We start from the raw sequence: 15,248 nt of genomic DNA, 5'->3' as shown, positions 1-15,248 counted from the left end.
CAGAGAAAAACACCAACAATTATCTAGTTATCTAAGACACTTCAATAGCATTACAATATATGTGTGCCCCAGAAAGTTGAAGCTCAGGCACCTGGATACAGCGGCAGGCAGGACATGTAATGGCATTGGTGCGGGGTGGGAGGGGAGGAAGTCGACAGAGGACGGAATAGGTATAGTTAAATAAATAAATAATATCTATTCCATCATCTGTCGACTCACCCTTCCTGCCACGCCACGCCCCCCGTGTTTACCTGTGTTGCCTGGATAAGTAAATTAATCACAGCTGTGTGGCGGGAAAGCACTTTTTTGGGAAAGCACACAACTTCTGCACATTCAAAACATGTACTTCTGGCTCCCAACATGTGGGCGGGGCAAAGCCACTCTCCTGGCTGGTGGTTCTCACATAACTATCTGGCGGCAGCTGCACAGTCAAGCCAGACCATATTAACAAAATAGAAACAGATGCTTATGAGTATAATTTAAATAAAGCAATTTTATTCAATATAAAAATACATCAATACGGGATTCAGCAGTGCCTTGGTCCACACCTCTGGAATTAGTGAACTATAGTAGTAGTATGTACTGGGTGTGGCCCGAGGGGGAACTCTGTCCTCCATATTATGTGCTGTTGTGGAGGCGGGCCTGGTCTAAGTAGTGTATGTGGTGGTATAAGGACCTCCCCGGTCTTCATAGTTCACGATTCATTGGGACTTGAGAGACGCCATGTTGGGTGTGGTAGCAGAGCTGATGGGGGTCCCGCTGTTAGTCTGTTGGTTTAGTGGTAATTGGGAGTTTTTCCTCTGTTGAATTTTCTGAGCCGAGGTAACTTTGGTTTCTGTGGAGGGTCTGGTGGTACCTCGGAGTTGAGGGGTCTCTCCATTGGATGTGGCAGCCGTACAAATGTTGCACGTCATCCACACGCTGCTCACGCGAGCTTCAGCACTTCCTTCACCATCTCACCGACGCCGTCGAAGACCTTATGGATGGGGGCCTTACACATGAAGGCGCTGGTCGTCACCAGCTTGTTCTTGGTGTCCACGTGCACCTCGTGCACGTCTTTGTTCACGTGCTTGCAGCCCATGCTCTTGATGCCTTGCGCGGTCTGGGCAAAGGGCCACCTGAGGATGAGAAGAGACGTCAGTCACTGAATACTGTCTAAAGTGGAGAGGAACAGGCTGTGCGGACAGAGCACTGATTACAATCGGAGCTTATTGCAACAGTTAGGCACCCCCAGAAATAAAGGTTACAACACAGGAGGAGGCGGGAAATGTGTCATATCTGGGCCTTGTGCAGGCAGGTACCAATGAGGCCGTTATCATGAATGTGTGCGCGTGCAAAGGCCCCAGATGTGTGTCTGGTATATGCGATTCCACCGTCTAAAGCGCATTCATTTAACTCCCAATTTTTCAGAATTTCTGCATGAACTGCAGGCAACAGAGCCTTAAAACAGAGAGGCAGCCACTGCTTACTGTTTCCAAGCCGGGCCGGCTGCAGCTCGCGCACTAACTCTGAGAAACTCCGAGTAAATGTATGCGATATAGGGTGTAAAGGTGCAGAAAAGCAGAGGCTCAACTCTTCCCCGGGCCGGGCATTAAGAGACCGTTTGGTCCTTACTGGAGGAAACTGCCTGCACAACTGTGTGCAGTAGGAGCAGTAACAAGCACAAAATAAGTGGAAAAAACATAATGCACATTATTCCCCAATTTTCCAAAGTTATAATCAGGTGGAAAGCCCAGCCAGCAACGGGCAAAACTACATGTGTACGCCAGTTGCACCTGTTATCACCACCCACTTCAAAGTGACGTGTTAGTATATAAAAGACGGGAGGGAAGGGTGGTTGTATGACCATGTATTATAAGAAATAACACACCCCGTAGGGTACATCATAAGGACATTGGAAGTAGCTCTGTGGCTTCTTGAAGGAACTTGGTTCTTTCGATAAAACTCTTCCGTGAGTTCCAATGGCCATATAATGTATGGGTTGCTGTATATAGGGCCTGTACAACATCCATCAAGACTGTGCCCATCAAATTATATAAAACCACCCCGTCCTACCAATTTCAGGGTGAGCGATATGCACAAGTTTCTGACTTACAGGCCCAAAAATGGTATTCTTGCACCATTGTCTGAATGGTTGATGCAGTCACTAACATCAGCTAGACATGTGGACCACCCCAGACCCCTTGACCCCTGATCCATCACATGATTGACACTTTGGCCAACTTTCCGCCCCTCAACACCTCTTAATTGCCCCAGAGGGCCTTGAGATTAGTTAAAGGTTGTAACCTATAAGAGGTTAATCTGGTGGTTAGAGCCCTGGTTACCTTCTTTCCTGCCACAACCTTCACGGGCCCTGACAAATGGGGCAGCCATGGAAGTGCCCGGGACACCAAAGGGCAAGCCAGGTATGGACTCTGCCACCCCTGGATACCCCTAATGGACACCCATGGGATGAACTGGGAAGCCCTGAGCCCTTGTCATGGACCTCCACACTTCACTATGGGACCCTCACACCCCCCTACATCAGTCTAGGCTCATGACTATCACTCACTCGTCACACTCTGCGTCCTGGCCCACGGTGACCTCACAGCCGGGCAGGATCTTGGCTGCCAGCACCGGGGAGATGCAGCAGAGGCCGATGGGTTTCTTGGCCGCGTGGAAGGCCCTGATGGTGTCCTCCACCGCTTGGTTGACGGTGCAGTCCTTCCCGTTCACGGCCCAGGAGCACAGGTTCTTCGCCACCCCGAAGCCACCTGCAAACACAAGCCTTGTTAGAGTGATCTGAGGGTTGGACAGATGGAGGGGGGAAACAGGAAGTACGTCAGCACTCATCAGCATCAGAGAATGAGAGCTCCAGTGAGAGTAGGAGACTGACTGTGAGACGAAAAGACCCTCAGTCCTCTGGATTCCCCCCTTGCAGAATCTAATTCATTCATCCTGCGTTAGCATCAAAGATGGCCTTCAAAAATGCTCCCACAATCAAAGGTGACCTTTCACCTGGGCTTTCACACAGACTGCTACAACGGCAGATGACACACACCAGACAGCTTCACCACTGACCATTTTCCCTTCACTTTATGCATACATACCACCATCCCCTGGGTGCCCCCTCACCTATTAGGATCAAGAGATCACTTTACACATACCACCCTCCCCTGGGAGCCCCCTCACCTGGCAGGATCAAGAGATTACTTTACACATACGACCATCCCATGGGAGCCCCCTCACCTATCAGGTTCAAGAGATCACTTTATACATACCACCATCCCCTGGGTGCCCCCTCACCTGGCAGATTCAATAGATCACTTTACACATACCACCATACCCCGGGTGACAGCTCACTTGGCAGGATAAAGTGATCACTTTACACATACCACCATTCCCTGGGAGCCCCCTCACCTATCAGGATAACAGCATCGCTTTACACATACAACCATCCCCTGGGCGCCCCCATGCCTATCAGGATAAAGGCATCGCTTTACACATGCAACCATTCCCTGGGCGCTTCCTCACCTGGCACAATCAGCGCATCCAGGTCGTTGACACTCAGCAAGGAGAGGTCTTTGACGTTGCCCCTGGCGATGCGCCCGCTCTCCACCAGCACGTTACGTTTCTCTGCCGTGGGCTGCCCTGTCACGTGGTCCACCACGTGCATCTGTTCAATGTTGGGGGCGTAGAGTTCTTCCTAAGGAACAGGGGTCACAGTGAAGCAGGAAGATTATAGCCATACACTCCTTTGCATATATTGATTAATTCATTTTTTTTAATGTATGTATGTATTTATTTATTTAAATTTTTCTATAACGTGACCATGACCAAGCGCTTTACACTGCATGTTTACAGCTTTACACTGCCCCAAAGAAGGTGACAAGTGCATGCGTATGACATTTCGATAAATGCAAGAATCAGCAATGGCGCAGACGGCGCAGTGCTCAAAAGTAGAAGTGCTCAACAGTGTACAATACAATGCACATATACAGTCATCGACACCAACAGTGCATCAAGCCCAATATAGTTCTTAGTTATTTCAATCATTTCAGTAGGACACAGACAGCCCCCCTATGATACTGTGGACGTTTCGACCCGAATATTGAATCACCAGGGTCTTCTCCAGGACAACTACCATCTGTCACATAACCCCTTTCATGTATTTAATTCTGATCGGATCAGGGAAGCGGACCTGTGATTCTTGGTTGTGTGGCTCGTCCCACCTAGTGAATTATCACTAAATATCCTGATCTGACAGTAGCGTAGCAAGGCTGCCCTGGTACAAACAGGATAATGGCCCCAAGACTGATGATGGTGTAGTAAAATACAGCAATTATCAGAGTTCTTTGGGACCCTCTGGGCTCTGAGCCCTGGTGCACTGCACCTGGTGCACCGTTAGTAGCTATGCCCCTGGATCTGAAACAAAATGGACGGATTCAGCAATAATCTCACCGAGGAGGATACACCGTCTCCCCTGGCAGACACCTAGACGTGCGTCCTAACCATCAATAGACCTGTTTTAAATCAGGCCTCTGGACCGGGGGTCAGTTTTTGTATTTCTGCAAATAGAACCATATAAAGGCTCAGGACAACAGCTTTCCATCAGCCGCTACCCCTGGACGGGATTCCGAGGAGCCGGAGAGCCGTGTCCTCGCGGTGGGAAGGGTTTATTCCAGACGAGATGGGAATAAACACGCTGTGCGTGTATGCGGCATGGCAGTGACCTCACCCTCGACGGAGCCGTCTCTGTCCCTGGCAGCGACGGCACTCTCGAGTCTGTGATGTCAGTGCCACACACAGCAATGCACAATATGTCGCCTGAGCATGTCAGTTCCCAGCGCCAAGCCCCGGTGACGTCACCGTCGCTGTTTGTGATGAAACGCTTCTCGATGACTGCTACATCCCCTGACAGTGATGTTAGAGTCTCTGTCACCGATGCTACACTGTCGACCTTGCAGCGCCTGCCACTAATATCACGGCCCCGGATACTTACTGATCTGATCTTCTGGGAGTGACCTTGGGGACCATGGCCATGACGTCACAGTCCGTTGCAGGTCCATAACAGTATTAGGCGTGATGTCACAGGCTCTGGTACTCATATTAGTATCTGCGCGTAATGCCACGGTACCTGGTGCTGACATCACAGTCCGAACCGGTGATGGCACCGCTCCTGGAAGTGACGTCACAGTCTCGTGTGATGACAACACAGTTACTGGTTGTGATTTCAAAGCCCTGTGCAGCTATGTCAGCATCCGTCACAGTGACGTGAACGTGTCTGGCTCCAACATCACGGAGTCCAAGAGCAGACTAAGAAACCCCGTCAGTGATGTCACAGCTCGCGGAAGTGACGCACTATCCCACGGTACCCTGTAGTGATGTCAATGCCCAGACGGTTTTGTCTGCACCCTCGCAGTGACGTGCCAGTAACGCTCTGACACCGCTAAGTCTGAGAGAACCATAGCGGACCCTCCAGCCCCGTGGCAGCCGGGCTCCGAGATGGAGGCCCCCGGGGGAAGTAAGACCAGCGGTCTAGTCTTCCCCCGGGGAGTTCGCGCAAATAGAAGGACAGGGGAGGAAGGGGTGGGATAAGGGGTGGGGTCGCAGGTAGGGTTAAAAGGGGCAGGAAGAGGAAGTCCTTCCTCTTCCATTCCCCAGCGCCTCAGGGAGGGTAGTTAGTGGACCGTTGGCCACCCACCCACCCGGCAATTGCATGACTAGTTGAGGAGGTCATGTTTTTTCAGCGTGCCAGTTTAGGACGGGTTGTGTGTGTGCGTGTTGGGCAGATTGGGGAGGGGGGAGGAGTCCATGACGGGCATACTCACCCTCCCGGGGAGGGGGATACTGGGGAGAACGTGGGGGTGCGTCAGAGCAGTGGACGACGAATGGAGATGGTGGTGGAGTTTTGGAAGAGAAGTGAGGAAGCGAAAGGAAGTGAGAAGGTTGCGGTGTGAAGTGGGTATGGAGTAGTTGGAGGCTTGGAGAGTATGGGTAGTGAGGAATGTTGTTGTTGGGGATTGTTGGGGATTTGTGTTATGTTTCTGGTTATGGTTGTCCAACCCTGTCCTAATAAAATGGCCTTTTACGCAAAGTACCTTGCGTGGACTGATTATTGCGCGAGTTAGAGCCGCGGCCGCAGTAAGTATAAGTTATCCGATTTCATAAAGAATGCACGGCTACCATCGGGAACTGTCCCAGGGCAGGTGGAGCCAGTAGAGGAGCCAGGAAGGATGGGCGGCAGATTTCAGCTGCCTCTGTGGACATCCCCATATACATGTATGTCAAGAGAGCACAGCCTTACCTGAGCCCCGGCTCTGCTGAGATGGACCAGAACCGCCGAAGCCTCGTGGACTTCGCTGCCGTCGTACACGCCGCAGCCGGCCAGGATGATAGCCACCTTCTTCCCCATGGTGTGAGTGCGAGCACAGACTCGGACGGACAGACGGACGCAGGGTCAGAGACAGCGAGGGCTCCGAAGGCAGTACAGGCTGTGGTGAAGGGAGCTCAGTATCGTGTCTGCTGCAGGCGCCTGCGCGTCTCTTATAGGCACAGGAGTGACAGGGGAGGGCGGAGGAGGAAGTGATGGGCGGCGCCTGGAAGTGCCCATAAACCGCCCCGCGTGTGCAATCAGTATGCACCTATGCCACCTGGGGATTCCCCTACAGATGTCACACCCAAGCTGCTGAGTCACCCACGCTTTGAAGAAATGCAAGAAGCAGGTACCCACTATCTGCCTGTAACAGGAACAGGTGCATGCAACACAGCAACAGACTTGCGCCAGCACACACAGCCCAGCCCAAGGAAGTCCCATGTGTGCACAACCCCCTCCCCTCGTGTCCAGCCACCTGTGTGCACACCCCTCCCTGTCCAAGGCAGACCCCTATCTGTAAACCAACTGTCCTGTCCAAGGTAGCCCTCTGTGTGCAAACCCCTCCCGGTCCAAGGCAACCTTGTGTGTGCACACACTTCCCTGTCCAAAGCAGCCCCCTGTGTGCACACACCTCCCTGCCCAAAGCAGCTCCATGTCTGTACACCAATCGTCCTGGCCAAGGCAGCCCACTGTGTGCACACCCCGCCCTGTCCAGCCCCTTGTGTGCACAACCTTCTGTGTGTCCAAGGCAGACCCCTCACCGTACACCAACCCCCTCCCCCCGTGTCCAGCCCCCTGTGTGCACACCCCTCCCTGTCTAATGCAGACCCCTATCTGTACACCAACTGCCCTGTCTAAGGCAGCCCCCTGTGTGCACCCCTCCCTGTGCAAGGCTGCCCTCTCTCTGTCCACAAACTGTCATATCCAAGGCAGCCCCCTGCATGCACACACCTCCCTGTCCAAGGCAGATCCCTCCCTGTACACCAACCACACTGTCGAAGGCAACCCCCTCCTCCTATGTGTACACCCCTCCCTGTCCCGGGTAGACCCCTATATGCACACCAACTGTCCTGACCAAGGCACCCTTGACCAAGGCACCTCCCTGTCCAGGGCTGGCCCCATCTGTACACACCCCTCCCTGTCCAAACCTCTGTGTGCACACAGCTACCTGTCCAAGACAGCCCTCTTGTGTGAACACACCTCCCTATCCAAGGCAGCCCTCTGTGTGCTTTCACTTCCCTGTCCAAGGCAGTCCTCTATGTGCACACACCAGCCTGTCCAAGGCAGACCTCTGTGTGCACACACCTTTCTGACCAAGGCAGCACTCTGTGCACACACCTGTACTTCATGTCCAAGGCACCCCCCCTCTCTGTACAGAAACAGTCCTGTGCAAGGCAGCCCTCTGTGAGCACTCACCCGTCTGGTCTGTCCAAGATAGCATGCTGCATACACCTCCCTGACCAAGACAGTCCGCTGTCTGTACACAAACACATCTGTCTGTCCAAGACAGCCCCATGCCTGTACACAAACCGTCCTATGCAAGGCAGCCCTCTTAGTTCACACACCTCTCTCTTCAAGGCAGCCCTCTGTGTGCACACACCTCTCTGTTCAAGGCAGCCCTCTGTATGCACACACCTCTCTGTTCAGGGCAGCCCTCTGTGTGCACACACCTCTCTGCCCGGGGCAATACTCCCTTAGGCTTTACACACTTCTGTGTGCAAGGCAGTTCTTTGTGTGCACACACCACCATGATCATGGCAACCCTCTAATTGTGTGCACACCGCCCAATCCACAATGGCCTTCTTTTTGTGTACACACCTCCCAGTTCAAAGTAGCTGTGTCAGGCAGCCCTGTCCCTCGGCAAAAGGAGCGCGGAATATGTGTGCACACCCCGTAGTGCAAGGCAGATCATCGTACTCAAACCGTGCTGTCCAAAGTGCTTCTGTGTATGCACACACCTCCTGTGCAAGGCTGCCGTTTGTGTGCACACTTCAAAGGAGGGGCCGTGAGTTTTAAGGACAGAAATGCCTGGATTCAAATGGGGGTGCCCCCGAATAGCCATTCAACAATACTGATGGGACAGGATATTGAGGACAAACTATCAAACATAAAATACAGACAGATGAGTGAGTCGAGATGTTCTATACCTAACTCCACATATATGTAGCTACCTGGTGCGTATATTTCCAAGGTGCGTGGAGGCGGAGTTAGGAACAGTAAATCTACACTTCTCTATATGCACTTACCTTTTGCATTTTGGCCCTCGATATCCTGTCATCGATATCAGAACGCCATGATATTGTTGGGGTTGATATTCAGTAGCACAATCATTAAAATATATCTTGGATGAAAATGGGTTTGTGTTCATGGATGGAGAGAACAACGCAGCCTGGGGATGCGTCTCAACCCGTGTGACTCAGAATAAGTGTTGGTCATTGACCTGCGCCAGGATATACTGCCAGGTGATTGTGTGATCTACAAATCTGTATAACATATCATAACACAACATAACATAACATAAGATAACATAACATAACATAACATAACATAACATAACATAACATAACATAACACAACACAACACAACATAACATAACACAACATGACATAACATAACATAAAATAACACAATACAACATAACATGACATAACATATATCATAACATACCATGCCATACTATACCATAGCATAACATAACATAACATACCATAACATGACATAACATGACATAACATGACATGACATAACATAACACAACACAACACAAAATGACATGACATAACATTACATACCATAACATAACATACCATAACAAAACATACCATAACATACCATAACATAACACAACACAACATAACAGGATACCAAAGAAGATCTGAGTTTGCTCATCAGAGGGAGGTTTAGTGAGGTCTGTTCAGGAGTGTTCGGAAAGTTGCAAGACCATCAATAGAGAAATAATCTTGAAAGTGACACCATCCCAGTCGAGCATGAGTGATGAGCGAGTACCGACTAATGTAAGAAATTATTGTAAGAGAGACTTGAGAAGACGGCTAGAGCGGGTGCAATAGCAGGAGCCAAGTCCTCAGAATAGGTTTGAAGAGGGGTGGTCGGTAGCGACTGTTTAGGGACCCAAAGCCTGGAATACTTGGTTGTAGACGTCACCCCTTGCCAAAGATCAGTGAAATGATTCCAATGCTGCCTGGGGCTGCTCCGCTTTAGACTTGAGAGCCGCAGAGATCAGGCGGAGTTCGCTCCGGAAGCAAACTGCTTATTCCCTACATAGCATCCTTGGAATTGTTATGTTTTGAAAGAGTGCCCCTGGGTCTGGCCTCAGCAGCCTCCGCGGTACAGCTGGCCGTGGTCAGCATTGTTAAGGATTTTGATCCAGAAGTTGACATCTTCGGGGGTGATGTGATGATGTTCTAACTTGTTCTAAAAACAAAGAAGATCATTTTGAAATTTGAAAGGAGGTGTGTTCCAGGTTGCTTAATTATGGGTTCACTTCGAGTTTTGAGGAGTCTTCTGTGTTGCAAGACAAGGTACACTATGTAGGACGTTCTATTTCGAAAGAGAATAGTGCTCGAGGCCGATCTGATAAAACCAAGGCGAAACTCCTCTCATTTGCTGGATTATGAGAATAATGCAATAGATTTGCCATGAAGTCTGCTAAAATATTGTAACCTCTTAGGCTCTTATTGTACGAGTCACCAACTTGTTAACAACAATGAAAAGCCTTTGAAGCTGTAGAAACACCAGTGTCCACTGCAATTACTCTTAAGCCGTAGCATTATATTAAAACATGTGCAATCACAGTGGACGCTAGTATGTACGGAGTACGGACTAGGGTGGTACTCTCCCAATGCCCTCATAGCTCAAAGTGGAATGTACCCTTTTTAGGTCTCGGCTAGGCAGCGCATGCACTGTCCCTCCGAGACTTCAAGTAATTAGTATATGTGGTGAAACTCCACCTACTCCACCTAGTGGCTTGTTATTGGTTTGTTTTCTTGTCTGCTTCAATCTCTTTGTTTTTTACAGGCTAATGCAGTGTTTAGTTCCTCCTTTATTTGTTTGGGAACGCCTATGCAGCACCGCCTAACCACTGTAAACATGCTGCACGTGGAATGAAGTGTTTGTCTTGGAACTCTTTCGTTTTTCGTGGTTCTTGAAGGGCTTTCTCCTCCCTGCTTTTGCAGGCAGGCCATGCTCTCCCGCAAAGTTTATTATTTAATTAGCCCAGCAGCCTCCTTGCTAATAATGGCCCCATGCTTTTCTTTTGTTTCCTTGAGATGCACGGTGGCCATGATTGTTTCAAAAGTAAAGAAATGAAAAATCTTTTCTATTTCTTTACTTTCAATAAAGCAGAAGTCATTTCTCTGCAGCCCCGGCGCTTATGGTGCCTCCCTGCTTGGCTTTCCAGCAGCAGCCCAGCTCCTGTGTCAGACCAGGCTCCCACAGCCCCACCTCTGCCTTCCTTTACACTTTGTGTGTGCAAGGAGGCAGCTGCAGCACCCCAGCGATCGCACGTTCCAAAGGATGAAGGAACCAGATTTGTATGCCATCTGTGTCCCGGCGGCAACAGGTGAAGCTATGGCAGCATTCTCAGAAGCCCTGGGAGTGACACAAGCAACAGGATCAGCACCGCAAACCCTCCACCAGCGAGCCCGCACTCTCAACAGTAAGGGGCACAGTCACTGTTGGATACTCCGGTGAGCGGGGAGCACGTTGGGGATTATGTGTGTGAGGGCAGAATACACTGAATAAATACACGCTCACACGCGGGATGCATTGCTCGGCCAAATGACCCAGGGCTTCCGGCTCAAAGACCCTTTATTACCTATCTGCTTCCGGGTCGGGCGCCTACCACAGGTCCGGCCTACGCAGGGGTCTAGTGTGTGTCCCCCCTCCTATGTGACTCCACAATGGGGTGGTCCACACAATATAACAGTCACACAGGGATGTCGCTCTCTGCCGCCGCACCATGTTGTTGTTTCACATTGGATTCTCGTTCTTTCAGTGTTTGGCTCTTTGCGATAGAGAGGTATTCTGTGCTCTCACCCCTCGCACAGGTTCTCCTCTATTTGTTTATTTAGGAGCATGTTACTGCTCGACCCGGTTTTGTTTCCGTCTTGCAGCCTGTATGAACTATTCTTTCTTGTTGTTTGTGTTCGTCAAGGCAGTGACCCCTGTGACCGTATTCATTGCATTTTGTAATGTGCTTGCTCTTTCTAACAAAAAAAAACATTCCGATTTTGTCTGGTAAAATAACTTACTCACTGAGCAACTTCTACAAAGAAATATTGCTAGTGGAATATTCCAGGTGATTCATTTACAAATGAAAAGGAGGTGTGTAGTAAGCGCACATGATATTTTGAGTAAAAAAAATAAAATTAATTTACTTGGAGGCATGTTTAACATGCAGTAATTACGAAATGGTCACTTTGAATCTAGTTTCCTATCAAAGGGAAAAAACATAAAACACCAGATGCTATTTTATTGCGGCCTTTTGTTGCCCTTATCTACAGTTCATTTCAAAGTGTTCACACCATGTGCAAGATGTTTTATTGGTGCTCCAGGAAGGAGACAGCCCTGTTGAGATAAGGATCAGGATTTAAACATGTCTGTTTCTCAGACTATTTTTTCCATATGGTGTAATAAGCCGAAAAAACCCAGTGTTTAGGTCTTGCCTGAGACAGCGCTTTAGCGCTGCCCTCACGAGAGCTTTTGTAACAGGGGCGCACCATTTGGCAGCCTAAAAAGCACTGCCTGATCACGTTCGCGGCCGCTTTGATGTCCTCAGTGAGCCGCGCGTCCACTGAGGACATCAAAGCGGCCGCGCACACCATTTGCCACCCCCTTCCTGTTATTTCTAATAAGCTTTCCCGCGTGCGCGCTTGTATGTTTTTCAAACTTTGAGCGCGAGGCGCGTGTGCTTCTTCCTCTAGTTTTCCCCTTGTTATCACTGGCCTCTGTTATAGCCTATCACTTGTACATGTTGCTCTTTCTCATATCCCACCTTTAATTTGTGCTGCATCCTCTCGGACGCAGGCGTTCATTCTCCCTCTTTTTTCTCCTAGGTGAAACTATATTTAGCTGTAGTTGCCTCCTACAGTTTAAATGCCTGATTGAGCGCGAGGCACGCGTGCTTCTTCCTCTAGTTTTCCCCTTGTTATCACTGGCCTCTGTTATAGCCTATCAGTTGTACATGTTGCTCTTTCTCATATCCCACCTTTAATTTGTGCTGCATCCTCTCGGACGCAGGCGTTGATTCTCCCTCTTTTTTCTCCTAGGTGAAACTATGTTTAGCTGTAGTTGCCTCCTACAGTTTAAATGCCTGATTGATGTCCCTTTCTCAGCCCTTGCAGTTCTAGCTGTACCTCTCAGTTCCGTGCTAGATACCAATTGCTTCATTTCAGTTCCTCTGTTCAGTTGTTGCCTCTTCTCAGATTCATGTTTTAGACCTAGTAACCTCCTTCTAGAGTGCCTATTCAATTTTCTCCTCTTAATTTTCTGCACTTTCACACTTCTTCCTTCTTCTCGTGTCTTCCGTTAAGTTTCCGGTTCCCCCTTTCTTTTCCCAGTGTCATTTGTTATTGACTTCTCCCAAGTTCTTGTCTTTAGTACTTTTGTCTCCTCTAATTTCCGCCTTTCAGTTATTTGTATTTCCTCTCGTGTATCATGTTGCCTCATTTCTTGTCGAGCATTGGTTCGTGTTTCCCTCTCTCCGTTGTCAGCCCAGCGCTTTAATTCCACCTCCCTCGTGGGAGTGACTCGCTCGCAGACACGTTTGGCTTTTACAGTCGGGATGATCCAAGATTTCCCATTTGGCATGACATGACAGCACCTTATTTATAAATGTGACTGCCATTAGTATGAAACAGGCCATGACTTAGTCGACGTCATGAACAGGTTGAAAGAGATGCACATTAATAACTTGTTTTTAGAGTAGCAATGCTGCGCTTTTAAATGCTACAAATAAGCGTTTTGATTGTATAAATTAATCAGTTTCCAGACCTCGGACGGATGGAAGGCTAACCTGGCTTTGCCAGCGTTCGAACTCTGACGTCTCTATACTCACTAAGTCAGTGACAGCTCTGGGGCTGAGTTTCTTTTAAACCGTGCAGGGGTTTGCTAAGTGACTGATTCACACGCAATGTAATATGACATTTTTCCATCAGTGTCAATTGGCATTGTTCTTTTTTCTCGAACTTGAGAGCTTGTTAGGTGGTGGTTTGTGCTCCCAGCTTCAGGGCAGGCGGACAACAACTGGAAGCATAGTTTTTATGCGTATTAAAATAGAGGCATTGCTACACGTATCCTCATTGAAATCAGACAGCAGATAAAATAATATCAGTATTTGGATGTTGGGTGTATCTAAGATTTATTGCAATATTTAGTTTTGATTGAAGTTAACAACGAGGTATCTTTTTCCAGCGCCATTTTAGCTCGCATATTGTCTGTCTCTGCGTAAAAAAGCCTGCTAGATTTGGGAACGATTCAACAAAAGCCAGGCTCTTTGTTATCTCAGAAGTGTGATAATTACTCCGTTAACTAGGAGAGAGGAAAGACCTCTTTGTGTCCCCAGGCAAATGGCTGCGCCAGGAGCCTGCGCCAGGAGCCTGCGCCACGGGAGGGACTCCGGCATTCCAACGGCAGGCTGCTTTGATCTGACTGACAGGAAGTGACATGAAGGGGAGACTTTCCCCTTGGAAAACCTCTCCGTAGCCACATTGCTTGTTGGGGAAACACGACACAAGGCTTCAGAATACAGCAAGCAATTCTAGGAATTCCAGGATGTCATCATGGATGGTGAAAAGGGCAAAGGAGAGTCATATCTGATTAGTTGGGAAACTTGGAACATACAGCATATATGGGCCGACTTCCGCTATTTAATACAAATGTGCCACACGTCTTTTTTAGTAACTCCTTTCATCTAACCTGAAGACGACGTAATACTTGCGTAAGTCCAGGCCGAACTGAAGATGTTTGCTAGAACTGGGAGAGGCTGTTTTGTGATTATGTTCCTCAGACAATTATCACTTTCTACTTTGGTTTATAAGTCAGAATAGCAACAACATCAATATTGGCCTAGCCAATAGGTCTCGCATTTGGGACTTTTGGCTTTGCCAATGCTTTATGACTGTGCTACATATCATTGGTCAAAATCATTTTTGCAGATGCTGTGCAACATGGCCGAAAAGAAAAAGAAACAAGCATTTGCAATGCAATAGGTCTTGCATTTACGCGAGTTTGAGGTATTGGCATTGTAAATGACAATGCCTTTTATTTATATTTTGGTTTTTAAAACATGAATAAAAGGCATTGTCATTTACAATGCCAATAGCTTAAACTCGTGTAAATGCGAGACCTATTGCATTGCAAATGCTTGTTTTAAAGTGGTGCTTCCTTTCACTACATAAATATTTGGTCTGCCCATGGGTGCTTTGTTTTCAGCCCACATTTATGGCTGCTTTTTGTTGAACATGTTTTGCTTTGGCAAACTTTGTATTTATTTTCAGCCTGCACCAATTAATTCTCATGTCAGGGCTGCGTTTCTTTCATTAACTTGTTCGGACTCATTCGGGTTCTTTCGATTAGACAGAATGTTCTTTTCTTTATGGGACATCTGCCATCCTTCAAAGCTGGGCTTTGTTGCCCTTTACTGCTCGTGGGCGGGGATGGGGGCATGAAGTGTCAACATGTTACAGCCCCACGGCCTTCAGGTGGAACGACTGACTGCATGGCCCGGACTGACAATCAGTGTTACCCTCAGTAAGTCCTAGAGGCTGCAGTTAGGGTCTTTAGTGAATCCGTGCACTTCGGCAGACAACACACAAGAGACGCAACATGCCTAACATCACAGAGCCTGTCACGGAGAAGCCATGATTCAAACTC

At 48.7% G+C, this 15,248-nt stretch overlaps 1 protein-coding gene across 1 annotated transcript; it reads right to left on the bottom strand.

The window, feature by feature from the left end:
• Positions 1-473: 473 nt before the first annotated feature.
• LOC146788935 (glutamine amidotransferase-like class 1 domain-containing protein 3, mitochondrial) lies at positions 474-6,499 on the bottom strand. The gene is made up of 4 exons (XM_085630501.1): positions 6,287-6,499; positions 3,514-3,685; positions 2,552-2,753; positions 474-1,118 (listed from the first exon to the last, which is right to left on the bottom strand). The coding sequence occupies exons 1-4, from the start codon at positions 6,392-6,394 to the stop codon at positions 926-928; spliced, it is 675 nt and encodes a 224-aa protein (XP_085486627.1). The 5' UTR covers positions 6,395-6,499; the 3' UTR covers positions 474-925.
• Positions 6,500-15,248: the final 8,749 nt, after the last annotated feature.

This window comes from Triturus cristatus, chromosome 10 (genome assembly GCF_964204655.1).
Source record: "Triturus cristatus chromosome 10, aTriCri1.1, whole genome shotgun sequence".
NCBI classification, from domain to species: Eukaryota; Metazoa; Chordata; class Amphibia; order Caudata; family Salamandridae; genus Triturus; species Triturus cristatus.
This window is presented reverse-complemented; position numbering and strand designations above follow the sequence as displayed.